At 41.7% G+C, this 23,284-nt stretch overlaps 1 protein-coding gene across 4 annotated transcripts in view; it reads left to right on the plus strand.

Moving 5' to 3' along the window:
* Positions 1 to 23,284, plus strand: part of LOC126314797 (putative inorganic phosphate cotransporter) — a 239,165-nt gene that overhangs the window by 81,611 nt on the left and 134,270 nt on the right. For all 4 annotated transcript variants that reach the window (XM_049992445.1, XM_049992443.1, XM_049992446.1 and 1 more), the window contains one exon: positions 19,552 to 19,639. In XM_049992445.1, coding sequence (XP_049848402.1) covers positions 19,552 to 19,639 — 88 coding nt within the window. The remainder of the gene's footprint in view (positions 1 to 19,551; positions 19,640 to 23,284) is intronic.

Below are 23,284 nucleotides of genomic sequence, written 5' to 3' on the forward strand. Positions count from 1 at the left end.
TAAAGGAATCATGTTCGTAATAAAGAAGTTTACTATACATTGATCCACACTTACATCAGACGCATCGTTGCCAATGGCTCCAATGCCGAAAGACTCTCCAAATCTTCTCTGCCCTATTCTTTTAACGGTATTACTGCACCTGACTCCGCTGTCAGTTCAAAATGGTTCAAATGGCTCTGAGCACAATGCGACTTAACTTCTGAGGTCATCATACGCCTAGAACTTAGAACTAATTAAACCTAACTAACCTAAGGACATCAAACACATCCATGCCAGAGGCAGGATTCGAACCTGCGACCGTAGCGGTCGCTCGGTTCCAGACTGTAGCGCCTAGAACCGTACGGCCACTCCGGCCGGCTCCGCTGTCAGTATCTGAATTTCCTAGCTTGATTGTTTTCCTCTCAACAGGACCCTGCCTTCACTGTTTCTTCAAACTATACATACTGCGATTCATGTGCTCTCCTTATGTATTGGTTCAAGTTGTTAAGGCACGAAGTATGAGCCATAATTGTTGAGTTTTTTTTTTGGCAAGCACAGTTAACAATCGAAAAGTATTTGTTCTCCAGATATGGATACAAAATGAACGTAATCACTTAAATGCACCCACTGGTTTTAATCGGTTGCAGACCGAGAATCCGATTCCGTGATTTAGTTTACACAGGCAATCCACTAATAAAAAGTAGTACTTCACGGGAATTCACTAAACCAACAACAGTAAACACCTGTTAACATCAATCGCATGACCGCCCCCTGACAGCTTTACTTCTGCCAGTACCTCGTCTGCTACCATCCACAGTTCACGGAAGTTGTGCGAAGCTTGCAACACTAGCACTCCTGGAAGACAGAATATTGCGGACAAATGTCTTAGCCGCAGCCTGGGGGATGTTCCCAGAATGAGTTTTTCACTCTTGAATTAGGAAGGCTGGAGACGAGATACTGGCGGAAGTAAATCTTTGAGGAGGGCTGTGGAGTTCTGCGTGAATGGCTTAGTCGGTAAAGCACTCGCTTCCGAAAGGTAAGAGTTCCGAGTTAGAGTTTTTAACTGGCGCACAATTTTAATCTACCAGGAAGTTTTAAGGTAACGGAAGTTAAAGAGTCCATTAATATGTTTTAATAATAATTTAAAAGTTAATCTTTTAATCAATAGTTAACTTCGTTAATTAACAGTTGAAGGTTTAACGGTCTTGTGTGCAGCTATGTTCACTACTGATAGAGTTATGTGTGACTGTAATCTGAGTAAATCCCGTTGTACATATATTGGATGTTTCGACTGATGGGAGAAGGATGAGCAGGTGAAGGAGTAATACGAAGCGGATGAGTGAGAAGTGCTGGGGAAAGAGATGATGGGGGGGGGGGGGGGAATAGTACTGGGAAGGGTAGAGCGAGAATAGGACTGTAGAAAAGAAGGAACAACGTGAATACGAGAAATGAAAGGTGGGGTTTTTAGAAGTAGAGGTAGGGAGCCGGAGGGCTTGACAGCATTAAAAGACGATGGGTAGGACCTGACGGTTGAGGAAGAGGAAGAAAAATGTTGTGAAGGAGGAAAAGTGGAGATGATTTTGAGAGATATGGGGGATGGAAGAATACGGGTGGAATAAATTAGAGGCTGAGGGGAACAGGAGATGAGGACGAAGAAGTGGTGGAGGAGGAACTTACAGTTCGGGGGACGAGGTATGTAGACAGTTGGAGAAGAGATGGATGTACAAGAGATGGAGAAAGGTATGATTTGGCAAAGTTGGTGATTGAGGGACCAGGGGGAACAGAAGGAAAAGGAGGAATGAAGAAGCAGTGGTGCGGTAGGAGAGGCAAAGCAATTATTGTAAATGTTGACTTAATTACAGATGGAAAATTAACTCAGAGTATATGGCAGTGAATTGGTAGTTTCTTTATGACAGGTAATTGCAGCATATGATCTAGGGAAGGCGATATTGCCTGAACCCGGTAATTTAGAAATTAATGAGCAACGATCTGTAGACTGAAAAAAATTAGACAATTTTATATTACCCCATCAGTTCAGTGATCTGTAGTGACCACATTTAAGTTACGCACGAAAACCTACATCATTGTGATGAGATATTGATCTGAGACTCCATTCTTCCTGAATGCTGAGAAGAGAAAATTTACTACCAAGCACACTGTCTTGATACTGGAGGCTGTTACTGTACGTTTGACAGAGAGATCCAAACGCATTTGAGGTATAACAAACGCAATAACAAAAACAAATCACATTAGCAGTTTCTGCTGGGATATATAAATTTATTTCCATGCAGTGGGTCTTAAGTTACAAATAAACAGGACGCCTTGGTATTGATTTCAGTAGCTTCTTTGTCAATTTAGTTTAGCAATGCGAGTAGCATGAATATCGCCTAGCACAGCAACAGTATAGGCCAAGAGGTTTTACATTTCCTGTCAAGATGAAATGATTAATTTTCTTGCTTCACATAGAAGCTCTTGATTCGTTTTCAAAAAATGCACGCTATCTGATCAAACGTATCGGGACACATGAAAGCGGGCATTAATATGGGTTGTGTCCATTGTTTGCCTTTATGACGGCGTGAACTCAGTTGGGAAGACTGTCAGTGAGTTGTCTGGATGTCTTTGTTGGAATGGCAGAGAGGGTAATGATGATGGACCCTGCGGTCCATGTTCGAAGTCACGGAGCTTTCCTGACCTGCTGCCCAAGTTAAGATTCTCCCTACGAATCTCAGTCTGGCACCTGCTTCTCCTACGATTTGTTTTGTGAGGTCATTCCATCTAAAGTCGCTCTGGATAGTCACTCCTAGATAATGTTTGCAGGAGTTTGTTATGAGTGATGTAGCTGTACAGTAGCAGCTTTTTTTTCAAAGTATGCGCAATATGTTACATTTATTTACTTTCAGAGTCAACTGCCAGAGTCTGTACATTCATCAATACTCTGCATGTAATTCTACAGATCGATACTGTCTTCTAGCGTTGTACTTCTACATCCATACTCCGCAACCCACCTGACGGTGTGTGGCGGAGGGTACCCTTAGTACCTCTATCTGTTCTCCCTTCTATTCCAGTCTCGTATTGTTCGTGGAAAGAAGGTTTGTCGGTATGCCTCTGTGTGGGCTCTAATCTCTCTGATTTTATCCTCATGGTCTCTTCGCGAGATATAAGTAGGAGGGAGCAATATACTTCTTGACTCCTTAGTGAAGGTATGTTCTCGAAACTTCAACAAAAGCCCGTACCGAGCTACTGAGCGTCTCTCCTGCAGAGTCTTTCACTGGAGTTTATCTATCATCTCCGTAACGCTTTCGCGATTACTAAATGAGCCTGCAACGAAGCCCGCTGCTCTCCGTTGGATCTTCTCTATCTCCTCTATCAACCCTATCTGGTAAGGATCCCACACTGCTGAGCAGAATTCAAGCAGGGGGCGAACAAGCGTACTGTAACCTACTTCCTTTGTTTTCGGATTGTATTTCCTTAGGATTCTTCCAATGAATCTCAGTCGGGCATCTGCTTTACCGACGATCTACTTTATATGATTATTCCATTTTAAATCACTCCTAATGCCTACTCACAGATAATTTATGGAATTAACTGCTTCTAGTTGCTGATGTGCTATATTGTAGCTAAATGGTAAAGGATCTTTCTTTCTGTGTATTCGCAGCACATTACACTTGTCTACATTGTGATTCAATTGCCATTCCATTCACCATTCGTCAATTCGCATCAGATACTCATGCATTTCGGTACAATTTTCCATTGTTACTACCTCTCGATATGCCACAGCATCATCCGCAAAAAGCCTCATTGAACTTCCGATGCCATCCACAAGGTCATTTATGTATATTGTGAATAGCAACGGTCCTATGACACTCCCCTGTGGCACACCTGAAATCACTCTTACTTCGGAAGACTTCTCTCCATTGAGAATGACATGCTGTGTTCTGTTATGTAGGAACTCTTCAATCCAATCACACAATTGGTCTGATAGTCCATATGCTCTTACTTTGTTCATTAAACGACTGTGGGGAACTGTATCCAACGCTTTGCGGAAGTCAAGAAACACGGCATCTACCTGGGAACCCGCATCTATGGCCCTCTGAGTCTCGTGGACGAATAGCGCGAGCTAGGCTTCACACGATCGTCTTTTTCGAAACCCACGCTGATTCCTACAGAGTAGGTTTCTAGTTTCCAGAAAAGCCATTATACTCGAACATAATACGTGTTCCAAAATTCTACAACTGTCCTATAGAGAATCGCATAATCTACGAACAGTCTTAAAAAGCACCCGATGCTTTCTACTAGATCATTTATATACATTGTAAACAGTAACGCTCCTACCACACTTCCTTGAGGTATTCCGGAAATTACATTTACGTCCGTCGATTTTGTTCCGTTAAGAGCGACGTGATGAATTCTATTTGCAAGGAAGCCTCGAATACAGTCGCAAATCTTGTCCGATACGGTATAAGCTCGTTTATTTCCACCAAATGGCAGTGCAGGATGGAATCTAATGTTTTCCTGAAGTCAAGGAGCACGGGATCAACCAAAGCGCAATTGTCTAAATTTCTGTGGATCTAATGGAGCAGCAGAGCCAGCTAAGTTTCTGAAGATCTGTTTGCGGAGTCCATTTGCATATTTAGAGAGCAGATTTCCGTTCTCCGATAGCGTCATAAATCTTGAGCGTAAAACATGTTCCATAATTCTACAACAGACTGACGTCAACGACTACAAGAAGATGGAGATTTCCACGACACATTTAAGCTTCCTACCTACCGACGTCGTGCTTTCTGTGGGCGCTGGAGCCATTTAACACAGACGTGTCACACTCTTCAATATGATTTTCTTGAAAATTAAGGAAAGAAAGAAAGAATGAATTAATACAGAATAAGAGTGTAACATCTCGTTGTCAGCGCAGTCACTCCAGACGCAGCACAAGCTCGGATTACAAGTTATGGGGAAGGACGTCGGCCGTGACCTTTTCAAAGGAACCATCCAGGCTGGAGCGATTTACGGAAATCACGAAAAACCTATATCTGATGGGCGGACACGGATCTGAACAGTCGTCCTTCCGAATGCGAGTCCAGTGTGCTGACCATACTTCTCTTCGTGAAGGCCTTGGAGACCCAGAATGTACGTTACTCTAAGAGAGCAATTACCTACACAGGCGTTGTGAACTGGTTAATGTAGCGTGAGAACAAATTTTTTCTGATGAACTATGCCTATGTCTCCTAACTTTTTCGCCGCTTGTTTCAAGAATTTGTGATTATTAAGACGGAGTAATGGGTTCTCTCAGAAAGACTTCGAATTCGATGGCTTTACAATTGTACCCTTATCAGACTCGTTAGACTCTTGCAAAATCAATGGTCTGGAACTGTATTCTTCCTGTTCTGATGTCTTATTTAACATTTCCGTTTTTATAGCAATATAAATGGTGTTTCTTGTATACCAATTTCCACATTTTTGTAACTTGGTTAGAAGTGTGATAAAGTTCTGTACTTCATTTTAGAGAAATTACGGGACGATGATAGATTTTTTTGCACGCGTTCTATTTAGCGACGAAGCGTCATTCACCAACAGCGGTAACGTAAACTGGCACAATATGCACTATTGGGCAACGGAAAATCCACGATGGCTCCGACAAGTGGAACATCAGCGACCTAGGCTGGTTAATGTATGGTGCGGCATTATGGGAAGAAGGATAATTGGCCCCATTTAATCGATGGCAATCTAAATGGCGCAATGTATGCTGATTTCGTAAGTAATGTTCTACCGATGTTACTACAAGATGTTTCACTGCATGACAGAAGGCGACGTACTTCCAACATGATGGCTGTCCGGCACACAGCTCGCGTGCGGTTGAAGCGGTATTGAAAAGCATGTTTCATAACAGGTGGATTGGTCGTCGAAGCACCATACCATGGCCCGCACGTTCACCGGCTCTGACGTCCCTGGATTTCTTTCTGTGAGGATATTTGCTATCGTGATCCACCGACAACGCCTGACAACATGCGTCAGCTCATTGTCAGTGCATGTACGAACTACTCGCTGTTGAGAAGAATGTCGTTACACGTATTGCCAAATACATTGAGGTTGACGTACATCATTTTTTAAATTAATATGTAATGATTGCAGAGGAAATCATGTTGTATATTTATTTATTTTAATCTGAGCAGATAAGGGCCTTCAGTCAGTCTCTTACGTCGGACGAGAGATTCTACATATATAGCAGTTTTTTTTTTAAAGAAGAGCTACATAAGAAATGAGGAAAGCTTTAATATGGTAAATAGTAATAACATAGAATTAAATAATTCAAAATGATTTGAACGTGTACAGAGAGAATGTGAACAAATAACACTGATTGAGAACTAGGTATAAACGCCTAGCCAGCACGGTAGCTCAGCGTGTTCTGTCAGAGACCTGGCGTGTCTCTGTAGTAAAAAAAAACTGAATGAAAAGGTCAACAACGAACTTCAATGGACGTCATGTGACTTCGACCAAAATACAACGAACAAAATGAAAAAAAGAAAAAAGTCGTTATCGTTGCTACCTCTGGACCACGGGGTCCCGGGTTCGATTCCAGGTCGGGTTGGGGATTTTCTCTGCCCGGGGACTGGCTGCTTGTGTTGTCCTCGTCATTTTATCATCATCGTTCGTGAAAGTGGCTAGATTCGGCTGTGAAAAAAATTGGGCTGAGCAAAACTGGGACTGTGTACTGGCGCTTATGACCGCGCAGTTGAGTGCCCTACAAGCCAAACATCACCACCATCATCAACAACAAATAATTGTCTAGATTATGAGGTCTAATCCAGCTGATGACCTACTGCGTTTCCCTCAAATATTTTAAAATCTGTAGATCAGAAAACATGAGGAGCAGACAGAAGAGGCTTGTTCGATTTTTATCGAGCCTTTGTACGATCCACTCTTGATTGTAGTCGTGTGCTGTAGGAATCTGCTCGTAAGACTTACATGAACACCATTGATGCAGTCTACTGCATTACTTCAAACCGGCCACATGGACGTCAAGTACCCGTCCCATAACTCGCCTCTGCACTGTGCCTTTAATGTTACCAGTTTAAGTCAGGTGGCCAATTCTCATGGTGCAACAAGCACACAACGTTTTAACGCTACGTCAGGCACTTTCGTGCTATACTGTCGCTTGCCCTTTGATACAATTTGCGAACTTGGAGCTTTTGACGTATATGCAGATTGCAGTTTTTTATGAGCGCTGTACGTTTGTTGAGATCCAATTGGTCGCGAAATGGAAACCACAGTCAACATGAAAAACGTTTTATTTGCACCAGCTAGCTCCAGCTACTTCTCAACATTGTCGCCGCTCCGACTTATATATCTGTCGTAGCGTTGAACCAAATTTCCAATACCATCGTCATAGAAGGCAGCCGGCCGTGCTTCCCGCCTATTTTCAACGCTGGTCAGCAGCTCGTTGTCTTTGCCAGAATGCTGTCATCATAGCCAGCGGTTCATCTGAGCAGAGATGAAACTCAGGGTGAGCCTAGTCTGGGCTGTATGGTGAATGATCAAACTCTTCTCATGGAAAACGCTGCATGCGCGCCTTCGTTGCACCTGCAGTGTGCAGCCTAGAATTGCCATGAAAAAGGAATTGCCTGACAGTTACATTATATGAGCTATATGAAATCTGGAGAAATTTCTCGGTAGTTACTCGTACATAGCGGGAGACACTAGTTTTTAATAATCTTTACGTGCTCACTGCGAGAAGGATGTGACGAAATCGACGGGTATACAAGAGGCACTGCCCGATTTGACTGTGAAAAGGCTCATCGGACTTCCATTTCGCGACCGATCGAGCCTTAATACACTAATAGCCCTCGTAGAATTGGCCCTGGAGAATATTAATATTTTGTGCCAAGGATGGAGTAAACCATCACCCTTACCCAGAGCTATTTTAGATTGAGCAGTTCTAACGCAAAAAGTACTTCTAACATAATTTCTGAAGTGCCATTTTATGAAATTTTGGGCAAGCACCGTGACTTCATCATAATGTTTATTTAGGGCCCTTACCGGAGAGATTATCTGACTGCTCACCTGTTTTCGCCGGTCAAGTCTTCAGGACTCAGCTGTCCGTCACATGAAGAGACACTAGATTCGTAACATGCCGGTTAAGGCCATATGAGAGCGTAACAGAAATTCTCAATAACTTAAATGGGAATCCTTGGAAGGAAGACGATGTAGTTATCAGGAAACCTTGTTGGTTAGATTTGGTATAATACGAAACGTCTTAAGACGCCAGTGAGTAACTTTCACGATGCCAGAGGCAGCTGTAGGGGAAGACGGATTACATCCTACAAACAGTTGAGGTTATAGGGCGAAGTGCTTCTCTGAGTGAAGAACTTGGCGCAGGAGAGGAAATCGTGGCGGGCACATCAAACCAGTCAGACGGCTGATGTCCGAAAGAAACCTCATACCTCGCGTGTAGGGTTCTAGAGAATAAGACAGGGCACGTACAGAGGCGTATACAGTAAGCTTAAAAAAATACTCCGTACTCTGAGAGGTGTTAGTGTCGACCAAAACAAGGAAAAAATGCCGTGTAAACATGTGCTCTCAAATGCATGCTTTAAGAGTTGTGAGAATTTGTTCATCTTTGCTACTGTGCAACACATCTTTTGACCTGAGCCGGCCGGAGTGGCCGAGTGGTGCTAGACGGTATAGTCTGGAACCACGTGGCCGCTACGGTCGCAGGTTCGAGTTCTGCCTCGGGCATGGATGTGTGATGTCCTTATGTTAATTAGGTAAAAGTAGTTGTAAGTTCTAGGGGCTAATGACCTCAGAAGTTAAGTCCCATAGTGCTCAGAGCCATTTCAACCATTTTTTTCTTTTCACCTGAACAAGTGCTCATAGCTCTTAAAGTATGCATTTCCGAGTCCATGTTTACTGGAAATTTTTGTCTTGTTGTGGCCCGTACTTCCAGCTCTCTAAGTAAGTAATTTTCCCTCGCTCAGTACATGAATGGAATATAACAAAAAATCAATAAATTGGTACGATGTCATTCCGCCATGCACTATACAGTGGCTTGCGGTGTCTGTATGTAGACGTAGATGAAAAGTCACAGTTGTGAGTAAATAACTCAGAGGAACAAGGAAGTTGACTTAACAGCCAAAGCAATTATCTCCCAGTGAGGTGTTAGCTCGTAATTGAGCCATAACCTCATGCACCAAGGGCAGTGAAGTGGCGGAATTGAAGGACATTAAGCTGTAAATTACTGTCTAGTCATAACATTCGTCTTTGCCGTCACATATCGTGGACTGAGAACTGTGATAACGACGACACAAAATGTTTCTGATCCGTCTAAAAATAAGAAATTACTCTCTGGCCGACAGCTGTCTGCTCCCGTGAGAGTACCCATCAGTTTGTGGTGTGTGTTGGGTACGCATTCGGTACGCCACATCTGCATTTTGTGTTTCCGATATAGTACTGCCGTACATTTAAGCGGGGATTGCTAACGTTTTCATTTGATGATAATACCTCTTTTGAAGATAAAGAAAGATTTTTATTTATCATCTAATCGCAAAACAGCAAAAGAGAAGGAACATTAAGTGTAAAAACGATGTCGACGACGATCTATTACAAGACGTGAACAACCTAGGATTGATGACGTATAGGAAAGGATATCTATCGAAGCAATCCTGGAAATTACATTAAGCTATTAAGAAAACCCTGGATTCACAACACCTCTATAAATGAGCAGATATTGGAGCCGCAATCCTGCAGAACAGGAGTCCAATATCTCGCCATTTCACCACCTAGTTTGGTAGCCTGGACTCCAACTTAAACGCTTAGATTGTAGGTTTTAATGTATCCGAGAATGGCTCCCTTGTCCATTTTTAAGATAATGATCAGCCCACCGCAAGTATTATCTGTAGTGTTTTAAATTCTTATTTATTCACCGGTGTTCTTACTTTTATCCATTTAAAAAACTATACATGGTATTGGAAAGTCATGATGGGACATAAATAATTTCGGGAGTATAGGTAACAACTCAGATGAGCCGTCCAAAGCCGCATAAGGTGGGCTGAGAACGTTGCTAGCATTCGGATGAATCCTTTTTCGGAGCTACAGAGTCCACATACACAAACACACACCGGTGCCGTTCCAATTTACCGGTACTTGCCGCTCAACTCAAGCTGCGTTGACAGGACAATGTAGGTATGCAGGAATGTTTGTGTGTATATGGTCGTAGCCTATAGCTCTGTAAAAAACGTCACTTTATTTAGCATGTGTACTATTCCTGAAGCAACTTGAAACTTTACGAATCGAATTGAGGAGAAATGAAATCTATGGCATCAATCAATCATCAATCGACAATTCGGCAATGGTGAGCGTTGTGAGAGAGAGATGTGGCGGGGGGATTGTAGATGTAGGGGTAGACCAATGCTTGTCTCAAGTTCTCAAGTAAACGGGTTCAAATGGATGTAGGTTCCAGTAATTATGCAAAAGTGAAGATATTAGTACTGGATAGGCTAGTGTGGATGGGTGCAGCAGACCACAGACTTACTGAAGACCGCAACATCTACATCATACTCCGCCTGCCACCTAATGGTGTGTGGCGGAGGGTAATTCCGGTACCACCAGTTCATCCCTCCTACACTGTCCCATTTCCAAATGGAGCGTGGGAAGAATGATTGCTTCTGTATTAGCTCTAATTTCACGAATTTTCTCGTCTTGATCATTACGCGAGATATACAGGGTGGTCCATTGATCGTGACCGGGCCAAATACCTCACGAAATAAGCGTTAAACGAAAAAATACAAAGAATGAAAACTGTCTAGCTTGAAGGGGGAAACCAGATGGCGCTATGGTTGGTCCGCTAGATGGCGCTGCCATAGGTCATATTCGTGTAGTACGTAAAGAAATATGAAAGTTATAGCTGGACCTCGTTCTTCGCTTTGTGACAGATGGCGCTGTAATAGTCACAAACATATGGCTCACAATTTTAGACGAACAGGTAGGTTTTTTAAATTTTTTTTGCCCACATGAAGACCTGTGATACTGCTTTTAAGCGTAATTTCAACATATAACTCCCCATATGTGGCCTCTTAGCATGTCTTCCTGTTTATACGTTGCCATTCTTTCCACGATGCTATTTTATAAATCGAGAAACCGACCATATCTCTAATCATTTTATATGAAGCGTTTTACATCAAGGTAGAGTTTTAAGTGTCATAATCTTAACAACAACTCTAAGATAGATTCTGTCTACAGAATTGTACAGAGTTCTTTATGTGCCATGAATTTTTAATTTTTCATCAGTCTTCTAGTCTTGGAGACAACTATTGACAACTGTGAGAAGTTGGAAGAACGGGCAATGGAATCGGGTTTGCTGTTTCCGGCAAAAGATGTGCATGTGATTGTTTCTGGCCATTCCCATTATATCTTTAATCTTCTAGAACTTAGAATCAGGGCACCTAAAAGCAATAAAGTTTCCGACCTCATTCTCGAAAGGAATACTACGATTTTTATATGAAGTTCTTTTTGGACATGCGGTTGAGTGTGAACTCATCTAATGTAGTTTTCGAAATTTCTTGTACAGTTCTGGATGGGCCAGTCTACATCGTCTGACCAAAAGGACCCAGACATCTGTTTGGTGAACATATAGGGGGAGTGTCCAAGAGTCGCCCTCATGACGACATGATCTCTGGTATGGACACTTCGAATGTATATGGAGGAGTGGTAGCCCATACTTCCTCAAGAACTGAAACCAGAGATGACAGTGTTGTCTGGAGTGAAAATGTTCCACTGGGTTGAGATAAGGACTTAGGGCAGGCAAGTCCATTTCATGAATGTTATCGTCCACAATACAATGCCTCACAGATGCTGCTCTATGACTTGACAAATTGTGATACCGCTACAATCAATCATCATCTCCAAACTGTTGCCCTACTGTACCTAGTAGAGAGTGTTTAAAATATGTCCATATCATTCTGCGTTCAGTGTTTTCTTAAACGCAATGCGGAGACCAGTACCTAACTCGAGAAACATAAACCCGAATCCGGAGCATCACTTCCTCCGTCCTTCACTGACGGCGCTACTCATAAGGGCAACTAACGGTTTGGAAGCATTCGCCAAACAAAAACCCTTCCATCGTATTGCCACGTGATGTAGTGTGATTCATTATTCCAAGTCACTCATTTCCAACATCCACTGTCCGGTGGCGTCTCTCTTTGCACCACCTAAAGTGTCGCTTAGTAGCTATTACACAAATTTATGTCATATGAGGAACTGGTAATTTTTGAGAACATTTCTCGTGGAGAAACGTTGAAGTTCGTGGAGTCACAACATCTGGTCCGATCACCGCAACCGCCTACCATCGTGGTATAGATGGTCTGAAGATGGTCACAATTTGACTGGAACCAGTAACCATTGCAAATACGAGTAGATATACACATGTTCCGGAAAAACAAGACTCCTTGAATGACTATAAACAGGACGTTCATATTCACAGGGCATGAACATTAGTATGTTCTGCAGAAATGATTAGTATTTCAGTCACGTCGTTACAGAATGTGCCCTGTTGCCTAGTAGGCACACGGTCTGCGAGCGGCCCCGATAACTTGTTCCATGCGTGATGGCATCGATGCGTATAAGGCGCGAATGGCGTCCAGTGGTATAGCAATCCATGCGGCATTCACCTTGTTCCAAAGTTCATGTGTGGTGGTTGGCACTGGGTCACAGCATTGCACCCGTCTTTTAGCAATATCCCACAAATTTTCGATTGGCGACAGGTCTGGTGCTCTGGCGGGCCAGGGAAAGAGCTGAGAGCCTGTGGCACCAAGAAGACAAGTGTTGGTGCAGCAACATGTGGTCGTGCTCTGTCTTGCTGAAAAATGGCGTCTGGGGTGTTGTGCTGAAAAGCTATGGCTACGTGTTGCAGTATGTCATTTACTTAGGTCACAATGGTCACAGTGCCTTGGACACGCACCAACTGTGATTTATGGTTGTACCCAATAGCACTCCACGCCATAAGACTCTGTGTGTCTTGTGGGAATGCTGTCACTGTGATGCCGCTCCCTCTGTCTGCTGCGAACCAAAATGCGGTCATCATTTTCAAGCACTCCGAATCTGAATTCGTCCGAAAACATTATCAGATGCCATTCATATTCCCAGTGACGTCGTTCCATGCGCCATTACTGTCTAGCATATTTGTGCACATTCGTCAAAGGTAGGCGGAGAAGTGGACGGCGCGCACGTAATCCACGCCGTAATAAACGACGAAGAACTCTCACCCCTGACAGTGTACGGTGTATTACACTGTTACACTGTTGCGCAGATCAGAGGAGGACGCAGATCTGTCCGGAAATGCCATTCGGATAATATGTCGATCTGCTCGGGGGTTGGTCTGGTTGGTGTGACCTGACCCCTCTCATCGTATTCTGCGATCCTCCGGGAATCCATTGCACTGCTGAAACACTTCGCCCCACAAGAGAACCAATTTTCCGGATGGAAGCATCACATTATCTCACGCCAATAATGCGCCCTCTTTTAAACTCACTAGTCTGACGCTACGGTTCGCACATACGTCTTCGAGGTATCCTGCACGTCTGCTGAAGACACACTGATCCATTGCCTTCGGTTTACAACGACAACGAGAGCTTCAGGCACATTTTACCAGTAGGTATTGTTGTGCCCCGTTATCGATGTTGACCTCGAACCCAGCGGCCGACATCGTTCAAATTCCAATCATCTCTGCAGATTAATACCTCTGATAACAAAATCAAAACAATTTCGAATATTATTACCAGGGAGACAGGATAACCAATAGTACAGGATGACGGCATCACCATCAAAGCGAATGGAAACTTGATAAACAACAAGCCGGAAGTCGAAAACATTTTGAATGTTGTAGAGAAAATAGGATCTAAATGTTCATTAGAAGAAACAAGGCAGTTAAAGAAAGAGGCCTTACCCACACCATTTGATGCAATTGAAATTCCACTCACCTCTCCTTCTGAAATTAAGAAGATAGTAAACTCTCTCAAGAATAAAAGCACACATGGAATTGATGAACTTTCCAGCAGAATAATAATAGCTTTTTCCCAAGAAATAAGTGGGATTCTCAGCCACATATGAAATAGCTCTCTGAAGCAGGGTATTTTCCCAGATAGACTGAAGTATGCCGTTGTTAAACCACTGCATAAAAAAGGGGATACGTCTGATGTCATCGACTACCGCCCAATCTCTCTTCTGGCTGCCTTATCCAAAATTCTTGAAAAAGTAATGTATTGTAGAGTATATTCACATCTTTGTAAAAAAAAAGTTTTAACAAAATGTCAGTTTGGTTTCCAGAACGGTTTTTCAACGGAAAATGATATATATACTTTCAATAATGAAATATTAAATGCTCTGAGTAACCGGAAGTCACCCGTTGGGATTTTTTTGTTTCTATCAAAGGCTTTTGATTGTGTAAATCATGGAATACTTCTCAAATACTGTGGTATGAATGGGACAGTGCTCAAATGGTTTAAATCATACCTAACTGGAAGAGTGCAGAAAGTTGAAATAATCAGTTCACATAATATGCAAAAAACTGGTGATTACTGAAACTGGGGAACAATCAAGAATGGGGTGCCGCAAGGTTCTGACTTGGGTCCTCTGCTGTTCTTAATATATATTAATGACTTGCCATTCTATATTCACGAAGATGCAAAGCTGGTACTTTTGGGCGATGATACAAGTTTAGCTATCACACCCAACAGATAAGAATTAACAGATGAAATTGTAAAGGATGTTTTTCAGAAAATCATTAAGTGGTTATTTGCAAATGGGCTCTCATTAAACTTTGACAAAACACAGTATATACAGTTCTACACAGTAAATGGAATGACACCATTAATAAATATAGACATCGATCAGAAATCTGTAGCTAAGGTAGAACATTCAAAATTTCTAGGTGTATGCATTAATGAGGGGTTGAACTGGAAAAAACACACTGAGGATCTGCTGAAACGTTTGAGTTCAGTTACTTATGCTATTAGGGTCATTGCAAATTTTGGTGATATGTAACTGAGTAAATTAGCTTACCACGCCTATTTTCATTCTCTGCTTTCGTATGGCATCATATTCTGGGGTAACTCATCATTGAGTAAAATAGTCTTCATTGCACAAAAGCGTGTAATCAGAATAATTGCTGGAGCTCATCCAAGATCGTCCTGCAGACACTTATTTAAACAGCTAGAGATCTTCACTGTAGCCTCACAATAACTTTGGCTCAGAAGGGGTAAATTATGCTGCCACAAAAGTCTTTGGTCACTTACTTAATAGCATCAAAAGTCTGATAGATAGCCATAAAGAATTTCGTAATGGCATCTCCTTCTACTCATTAGATGAATTTTTGGATATAGTAAGTGGGTAATTTCCCAAACACTCACAAAAAAATTAAAAGTATTAAGTATTTAGTGTAATGTAATATCTTGTATAGCCACCTTTTATTAACCTGACACGTTCCACATCATTACGATGTGTCGTATTCATGATCTATGGAACAAGTACTAATCTAACCTAACTAAAGTACATGTCCTGTGAGTATGAGCGCCGTGTCTCTAGTCGTTCAAGGTGTTCTGTTTTTTGTGGACATGAGTGTATTTTACTGCCGTCAAGACTGTTTTAATCCATTTTAAATTGTGAAGAGCTAATGACTATTGTATCCCGTTGTTTTTAATACCAGCTGGACTGCTCGCAGTACTTTGGAACTCATGACGATTCCATTCGCTGATTTCATGCTCTATTTTACAACGGCTCTTCGCAACATTCGACGGCCCTCTCCACCATTTCACGAGGTTTTCTTGGCCTTGGTTAAGCTATTGTCGTGTCTTTCGCGTTTCACTTCACAGCCAAAACACCAACGGTAGACTTGGACAGCATTAACTGGGCTGAAATGTCCTTGATGGGATTGCTACTCAGGTGAAGTCCAAAGACTAGTCCACGTCCGATGTGGTGAGCTCTCCTGACCGACCCATTCTCCTGTGACTTCTTTTTTGTTGATGACACAGTACTCCGAGCCTCCTTTTACACTGGCAAGTGCGCTTCTCGGTACGACAAGTGGTTAGTTCCACGTTGCATAGGGCTGTCTGGATACTTTGGATCAGATCATGTCTGTAGTTATTGAATGCAGTTCTTTATGAGAAAAGTAGGCTGCCCGCGGAGCGCTTAGCATTAATAGCCATTAATAACCTCTGAGCCGAAACTGAGTTCGCGTCAGTTCGAAACCATTTAGTGCCCGCATACATACAAAATATGTTCCCTAACCTCAGGCATCTGTACACAGCCTCGTCCAATGGTGCAGCGACTGTGTAGCATCCGTGAGAACTGAAATCCTCTGGAATTCTTTGAAAAATGGATATTCATGATATTACTATTCTACCCCGAGGTTAGAACAAGTCTCCGCTTAGATTTGCACCAGAAAATCCTCGAACTTTCATGCATAAAACAATTTCAGACATCTGACTGGTTTACAAATGAATTGTTGTTGTTCTTGTGGTCTTCACTCCTGAGACTGATTTGATGCAGCTCTCCATTCTACTCTATCCTGTGCAAGCTTCTTCATCTCCCAGTACCTACTGCAGCCTACATCCTTCTGAATCTGCTTAGTTTATTCATCTCTTGGTCTCCCTCTACGGTTTTATCGTCCACGCTGCGCTCCAATACTAAACTGGTGATCCCTTGATGCCTCAGAACATATCCTACTAACCGATCCCTTCTTCTTGTCAAGTTGTGCCACAAACTCCTCTTATCTCCAATCCTGTTCAATACCTTTTCATTAGTTATGTGATCTACCCATCTAATCTTCGGTATTGTTCTGTAGCACCACATTTCGAAAGCTTGTATTGCCTTCTTGTCCAAACTATTTATCGTCCATGTTTCCCTTCCATACATGGCTACACCCCATACAAATACTTTTAGAAACGACTTTCTGACACTTAAATCTATAGTCGATGTTAACAAATTTCTCTTCTTCAGAAACGCTTTCCTTGCCATTGCCAGTCTACATTTTACATCCTCTCTACTTCAACCATCATCAGTTATTTTGCTTCCCAAATAGCAAAACTCCTTTACTACTTTAAGCATCTCATTTCCTAATCTAATTCCATCAACATCAGCCGACTTAATTCGACTACATTCCATTATCCTCGTTTTGCTTTTGTTGACTTTCATCTTATATCCTCCTGTCCAGACACTGTCCATTCCCGGTTAAGGCGCTCAGTCCGGAGCCTCGCGACTGTTACGGTCGCAGGTTCGAATCCTGCCTCGGGCATGGATGTGTGATGTCCTTAGGTTAGTTAGGTGTAAGTAGTTTTAAGTTCTAGGGGACTGATGACCACAGATGTTAAGTCCCATAGTGCTCAGAGCCATTTTTGAGCTGTCCATTCCGTTCAACTGCTCTCCCAAGTCCTTTGCTGTCCCTGACAGAACTACAATGTCATCGGCGAACCTCAAAACTTTTATTTCTTCTCCATGGATTTTAATACCTACTCCGAATTTTTCTTTTGTTTCCTTTACTGCTTACTCAATATACAGATTGAATAACATAGGATACAACCCTGCCTCACTCCCTTCCCAGCCAGTGCTTCCCTTTCATGTCCCCTGCCACCTTCAGAATTTGAAAGAGAGTATTCCAGTCAACATTGTCAAAATCTTTCTCTCAGTCAACAAATGCTAGAAACGTAGGTTTGTCTTTCCGCAATCTACCTTCTAAGATAAGTCGTAGGGTCAGTATTGCTTCATGTGTTCCAATATTTCTACGTAATCCAAACTGATCTTCCTCGAGGTCGGCTTCTGCCAGTTTCTCCCTTAGACTGTAAAGAATTTGTGTTAGTTTTTTACAGCTGTGACATATTAAACTGATAGTTCGGTAATTTTCACATCTGTCAACACCTGCTTTCTTTGGGATTGGAATTATTATATTCTTTTTGAAGTCTGAAGGTATTTCGCCTGTCTCATACACCTTGCTCATCAGATGGTAGAGCTTTGTCAGGAATGGCTCTCCCGAGGCTGTCAGTAGTTCTAATGGGGCTTTGCTTCGACTCAGGTCTTTCAGTGCTCTGTCAAACTCTTCACGCCGTATCATATCTCCCATTTCATCTCCATCTACATCCTCTTCCACTTCCATAATATTGTCCTCAAGTACATCGCCCTTGTATAGACTCTCTATAAGCTCCTTCCACCTTTCTGTTTTCCCTTCTTTGCTTAGAGCTTGGTTTCCATCTGAGGTTTTGATATTCATACAAGTGGTTCTCTTTTCTCCAAAGGTCTCTATAATTTTCTTGTGGGCAGTATCTATCTTACCCCTAGTGAGATAAGCCTCTGTCGGCCGGGGTGGCCGAGCGGTTCTAGGCGCTTCAGTCTGGAACCGCGCGACCGCTACGGTCGCATGTTCGAATCCTGCCTCGGGCATGGCTTTGTGTGATGTCCTTAGGTTAGTTAGGTTTACGTAGTTCTAAGTTCTAGGGGACTGATGACCTCATAAGTTAAGTCCCATAGTGCTGAGAGCCATTTGAATCATTTTTGTTGTGCCTCTACATCCTTACATTTGTCTTCTAGCCATCCGTGCTTAGCCATTTTGCACTTCCTGTCGATCTCATTTTTGAGACGTTTGTATTCCTTTTTGCCTGTTTCATTTACTGCATTTTTATATTATCTCCTTTCATGAATTAAATTCAATATTTCTTTTGTTACCCAAGGATTTCTACTAGCACACACATTTTCTACCTGTAGTACTTCTCATATATAACACAGGATTACACCTCTTACAGAGCAGATTATGGCAGAAATTTAAATTTTTAACTTCTGCCAACAATTACGCGAAATATTGAAATCAAAATTTTGTTACCGCTGAAAGCCGGTATATAGGCAACCTGCAACTGGGATTGGGTTTCAGGTCAGGGGTTTGGTAATACAGATAACGCCACAGTTGTTTTAAATGTGACGAATTTTAGCAGGAAAGCACATCAAATATTATTTTTAGAGCTTTGTGTTTTTAATATATGAGACGTTCACTAAGTTTTTATTATCATTCATACAGACTGTTCACTACAAGGAAACACTATTGGCTGCTCAGTGGCTCTCACTAATCTTGTGGCTGAGGATTATTCTGGCAGAACTCTCATAGTATAGGACGTAGCGTTGGCACGGAGGCGGTCATTATTTTTCGAGATTCTTCAGCGAACTCAAGCTATGCAAGTATCAGGCGGCACTGGACTCTCGATCTAAACACAAACTGTGTTGTGACAGTAAATATCGTTTAGCCTATTTCTGATCTATTTGACTGCTATGAAAACTTTTGTCTAGTTCTTCATTCATGTAAATGGGAACCAAAATTAATCTACGTTAGTACATTTAAAAATATTATACTGCGTCTGAAAGTATATTTTCTTATGTATATATTTTCCTATGTAGTGTATCAAAGTAAACTGACAGCTTACCTTTCAGTAATATGTAACTCTTTTTGACTGGTGTATATTGACTATGCTTCATAACATAGCACTAATGTTGCTTTTGAGAGTTAAACCTGATAAAAATCTGTCACTAGGGTCATCCTATCTGCTCTTTCAGGGCTTCATATTCCCCTGTACACACTCGCTGCTGGCTAAGTGGATCCCACCCAAGGAAAATGCTGTGCTGGGGACCATCGTTTACTCAGGTGAAGTGTGTTCTGCACGGTAATTTTTGCTTCTAACTCATTTATTGATAAATAAGAAAAGCATCTGTTTCTTTCTCTAACAGTTCGGTGTTATTTCAGTATCTAGTGTTACCTGAATCGTCTCAGTTTGGTGACAATAACGTCTTTGACAGATATTAGCAAATATAAATACAGAAAATAACAGTCCTGGCTGCAGAAGCTAGGTTTATTTATTCTTCACATGTGACGCGTTTCGCCTGTTTTAGGCATCATCAGACATTCTGGAGAAATTACAAACTGTTTTAAGTATAAATTAATTTTCTGTTAAACACATTAATAAATGAATAAATTAAAAATAACAAAACGAAAAAATGAAATGATTGTATGGCATTGTAAGCTGGGAGGTCACATTCTGCCTCGGCCGCCAGGTGCAAGTCTTGTTTCAGTCGGCGCCACATTGGGCGACTTGCGGCCGATAACGAACTTAATACAACACCTAGTCGACGAGCGGAGAAAATCTCCAACCCGACCGGGAATCGAACCCGGGCCCAGTGCATGGGAGACAAGCACGTTACCACCCAGCTGAACAGGCGGACATAACAAAAGGAAGACATGCATCGACTCGACTATGGAATACAGGGCCACATTTGTGTTGCAGGGGGTGGTGAGGGGTATAAATTTCAACGCATGAAATATTACATCATAACTGAGCTCACCGATACAAACCCTTGATAATCGTGACCGAGGCGTCGAACGTGGTTAAGAACCCCAAAGAACTAGGAAGAAACAGGCAGATAGCCACTGTTAATGCTTCATTACATCGCCTAGGAGCAAGATGATAAAAGGTAATGACAGTAGGCAAAAGAAAGGTACTAAGGAGTGCAAGTGGTACCTAACTTAGGCAAACAAATTCAGTGAGCAGAAAAAACTCACAGTGGAAAATACGCCCATATTTTGTTATTTTTAATTTATTCATTTATTAATGTCTTTAATAGTAATTTATACTTAAATACAAGCACAAGAGAAGTGCCGTGAACACTTATTATATATGGCTTTTGTTGACCTCAACAAAGCCCTTGACACCGTTAGTAGGGAGGGACTCTTCAGCATATTGGAAAAAATTGGATGTCCCCCAACTTTGCAGTCTTTAATAAGACATTTTCACGACAATATGCGTGGCTCTGTAATCTTCGATGGCAGTAAATCTAAACCATTCAGTATGAACTGTGGCGTAAGACAAAGGCTGTGTGTTGGCACCTACACTTTTTGGAATTTTCCTCTCGGGTCTCTTCCAAGTGGTTTTCAAGAATTGCAGTGTTGGAGTACATCTGCATACTAGGAAAGATGGAAGGCTTTTCACTGTCAGTCTTCTGAAGAGAAAGACAAAGCGCTACGAGATAGTCGCTCGTGAACTCCTGTATGCTGATGATGCTGCAATTGTTGCGAACTCCGCAGAAGAGCTGCAAGAGCTAGTATCAAGATTTAGCCACGCATGCCACCTATTCTCGATGAGTGTAAACAGCAGTAAGACCGTAATTATGGTTCAGGGTGCTAACACAAAGCCGAATATCACACTAGATGGCACTACTCTGCAAGACGTAGGTAACTTCTGCTATCTTGGATCTACTATAGAATCAAACATGTCTGTTGATAAGGAAATTGATGCTCGAATCGGAAGAGCTGCGACAACTTTTGGCAAACTCTCTACACGTGTTTGGAAAAACAACAAACTCTCTTTGACCACCATAATTCTTGTATATCAAACGTGCGTCCTCAGCATCATTTTGTATGCATCGGAAACATGGACTACCTATGCCAAACAAGAACGTCGCCTTAATGCTTTCCACATGCGGTGCCTGAGATCCATCCTCGGAGTAACGTGGAAGGACCGAGTGACCAACGAAGCAGTGCTATCTAAAACAAACTGCAACGGTATTTCAGCTATCTTGAAGCAGAGACGACTCCGCTGGCTAGGACACGTCCACCGTATGGATCCTGACACAGTACCACGTGAGGTGATGCTTGGAGAGATCTCTATTGCCAAAAGACCTGTAGGATGCCCTGTATTGAGGTTCAAGGAGTCCTGTAAACGATATATGGAGAGCTTTGGAATATACACAAACAGATGGGAGACATGGTCTAGCACGAGACCAGAGTGGCGTGATGATATATCATCTGGAATGTCGAAGCATGATGAAGGCTTGTTAGATAGATTATGGCAGAAAAAGCTTCGCAATGCTACCACTGCTCCTGCCTCAGCAGCCAGATACACTTGTGATAATTGCTGCCATTGGCTTGAAAAGCCATATGAAAAAATGCAGCCCATAAACACATAGGCACTGCAACAATCATCTATCAAGATGTCGTGACCAATAAGTATTTATATCAGTTTGTAATTTCGCCAGACTGTCTGATGATACCTAGAACACGCGAAACGCATCACGTATGAAAATTAAATAAACTCAGGTTGTAACTGAAGACCTATTTCGGTTGCTGTATCAGTGCCACTGCGGCAGTTATGGAATGGAGTGATGTTGATATTAGCAAACTTCGTTTATTTAATGTATCACGCAAGTTGCAGAGAAATTAATACCTTCCATACCATAAATTCTTTTTCTTTGAAAACTAATACATTTAGTTGTTTGCTAGATATTTTGTTCGTGACTTATGCGCAGCATTCCTCATTCATTAATTTACTCATAGCATTTTTTGGATACCACCATGAAGGAGAACCTGTAGACGAATCAGGATGAAAATTAGTAACGAGCAGCAGCTATTAGAAACTACATTCATTATTAACATTGGTTAAAGTAGTATAAACAGTTTGTGCTTACTCAGGGCTGAGTTGAAGAAGGCATAATTAATAAATAAACTGCTACACTGAAGAAAAAGTGCTACTGACACACATTACTTAGTTTTTGTTTAACTCTTTTTCGATAGCTTACTATCTACTAGGTCCACTTCGAAATTTATCATAGGTCAACAATTACCTCTACGCCTTCAGAATGGTGGATTGCTCAAATAAGCTCTGTTACTTTTCATGTATCCGACAGGAGTCTTTAATCTTTACAATTAGAGAATCAGATATTTGTGGAACGGATATCTTATAAGGTATGGTTTTATTCTTATATTGAACTTATAGGTGCGCTCAATTTATTACTTTATGCCAAATGGAAACATACATATGATATCGCATCTGAATACTGATAACTACTTTGAATCATAGACAAAGAGGAAACATGTACATAGAAACTATTTTTCTTTCTCCATACTTCAAATAAAACTTCATTTTGTTGTTAGCAACAAATATTATCTATCATTCTCTGCATTAGTCCTATTTAATGAATCCCAGTTACATGTATGTGGAAAGAAGTCAACGTCGTATTTTTATTAAAGTATGATACCTTTCACTAACTTAACATTATGAAAGATCATTGGTTTACAATGTTAATGTTCATTCCAAAATAACATTACAAACGTGGTGGTGATGGCGCACGCTACAATGGTTCATGGTTTACAGCAGCACAGACATGTGATAATGTTCTAGAAAGACTTCAGTAGGAGTTCACATGCAAATCAACGCAAAGAAAAGGTAATACTTGTGTGTTTCAGAAATCAGCCTCAAAGAAGCAGAAGCAAAGTGCACGTAATAAATAATCTGTTGAA

The sequence above is a fragment of the Schistocerca gregaria genome, chromosome 1 (assembly GCF_023897955.1).
Source record: "Schistocerca gregaria isolate iqSchGreg1 chromosome 1, iqSchGreg1.2, whole genome shotgun sequence".
Taxonomy (NCBI): domain Eukaryota; kingdom Metazoa; phylum Arthropoda; class Insecta; order Orthoptera; family Acrididae; genus Schistocerca; species Schistocerca gregaria.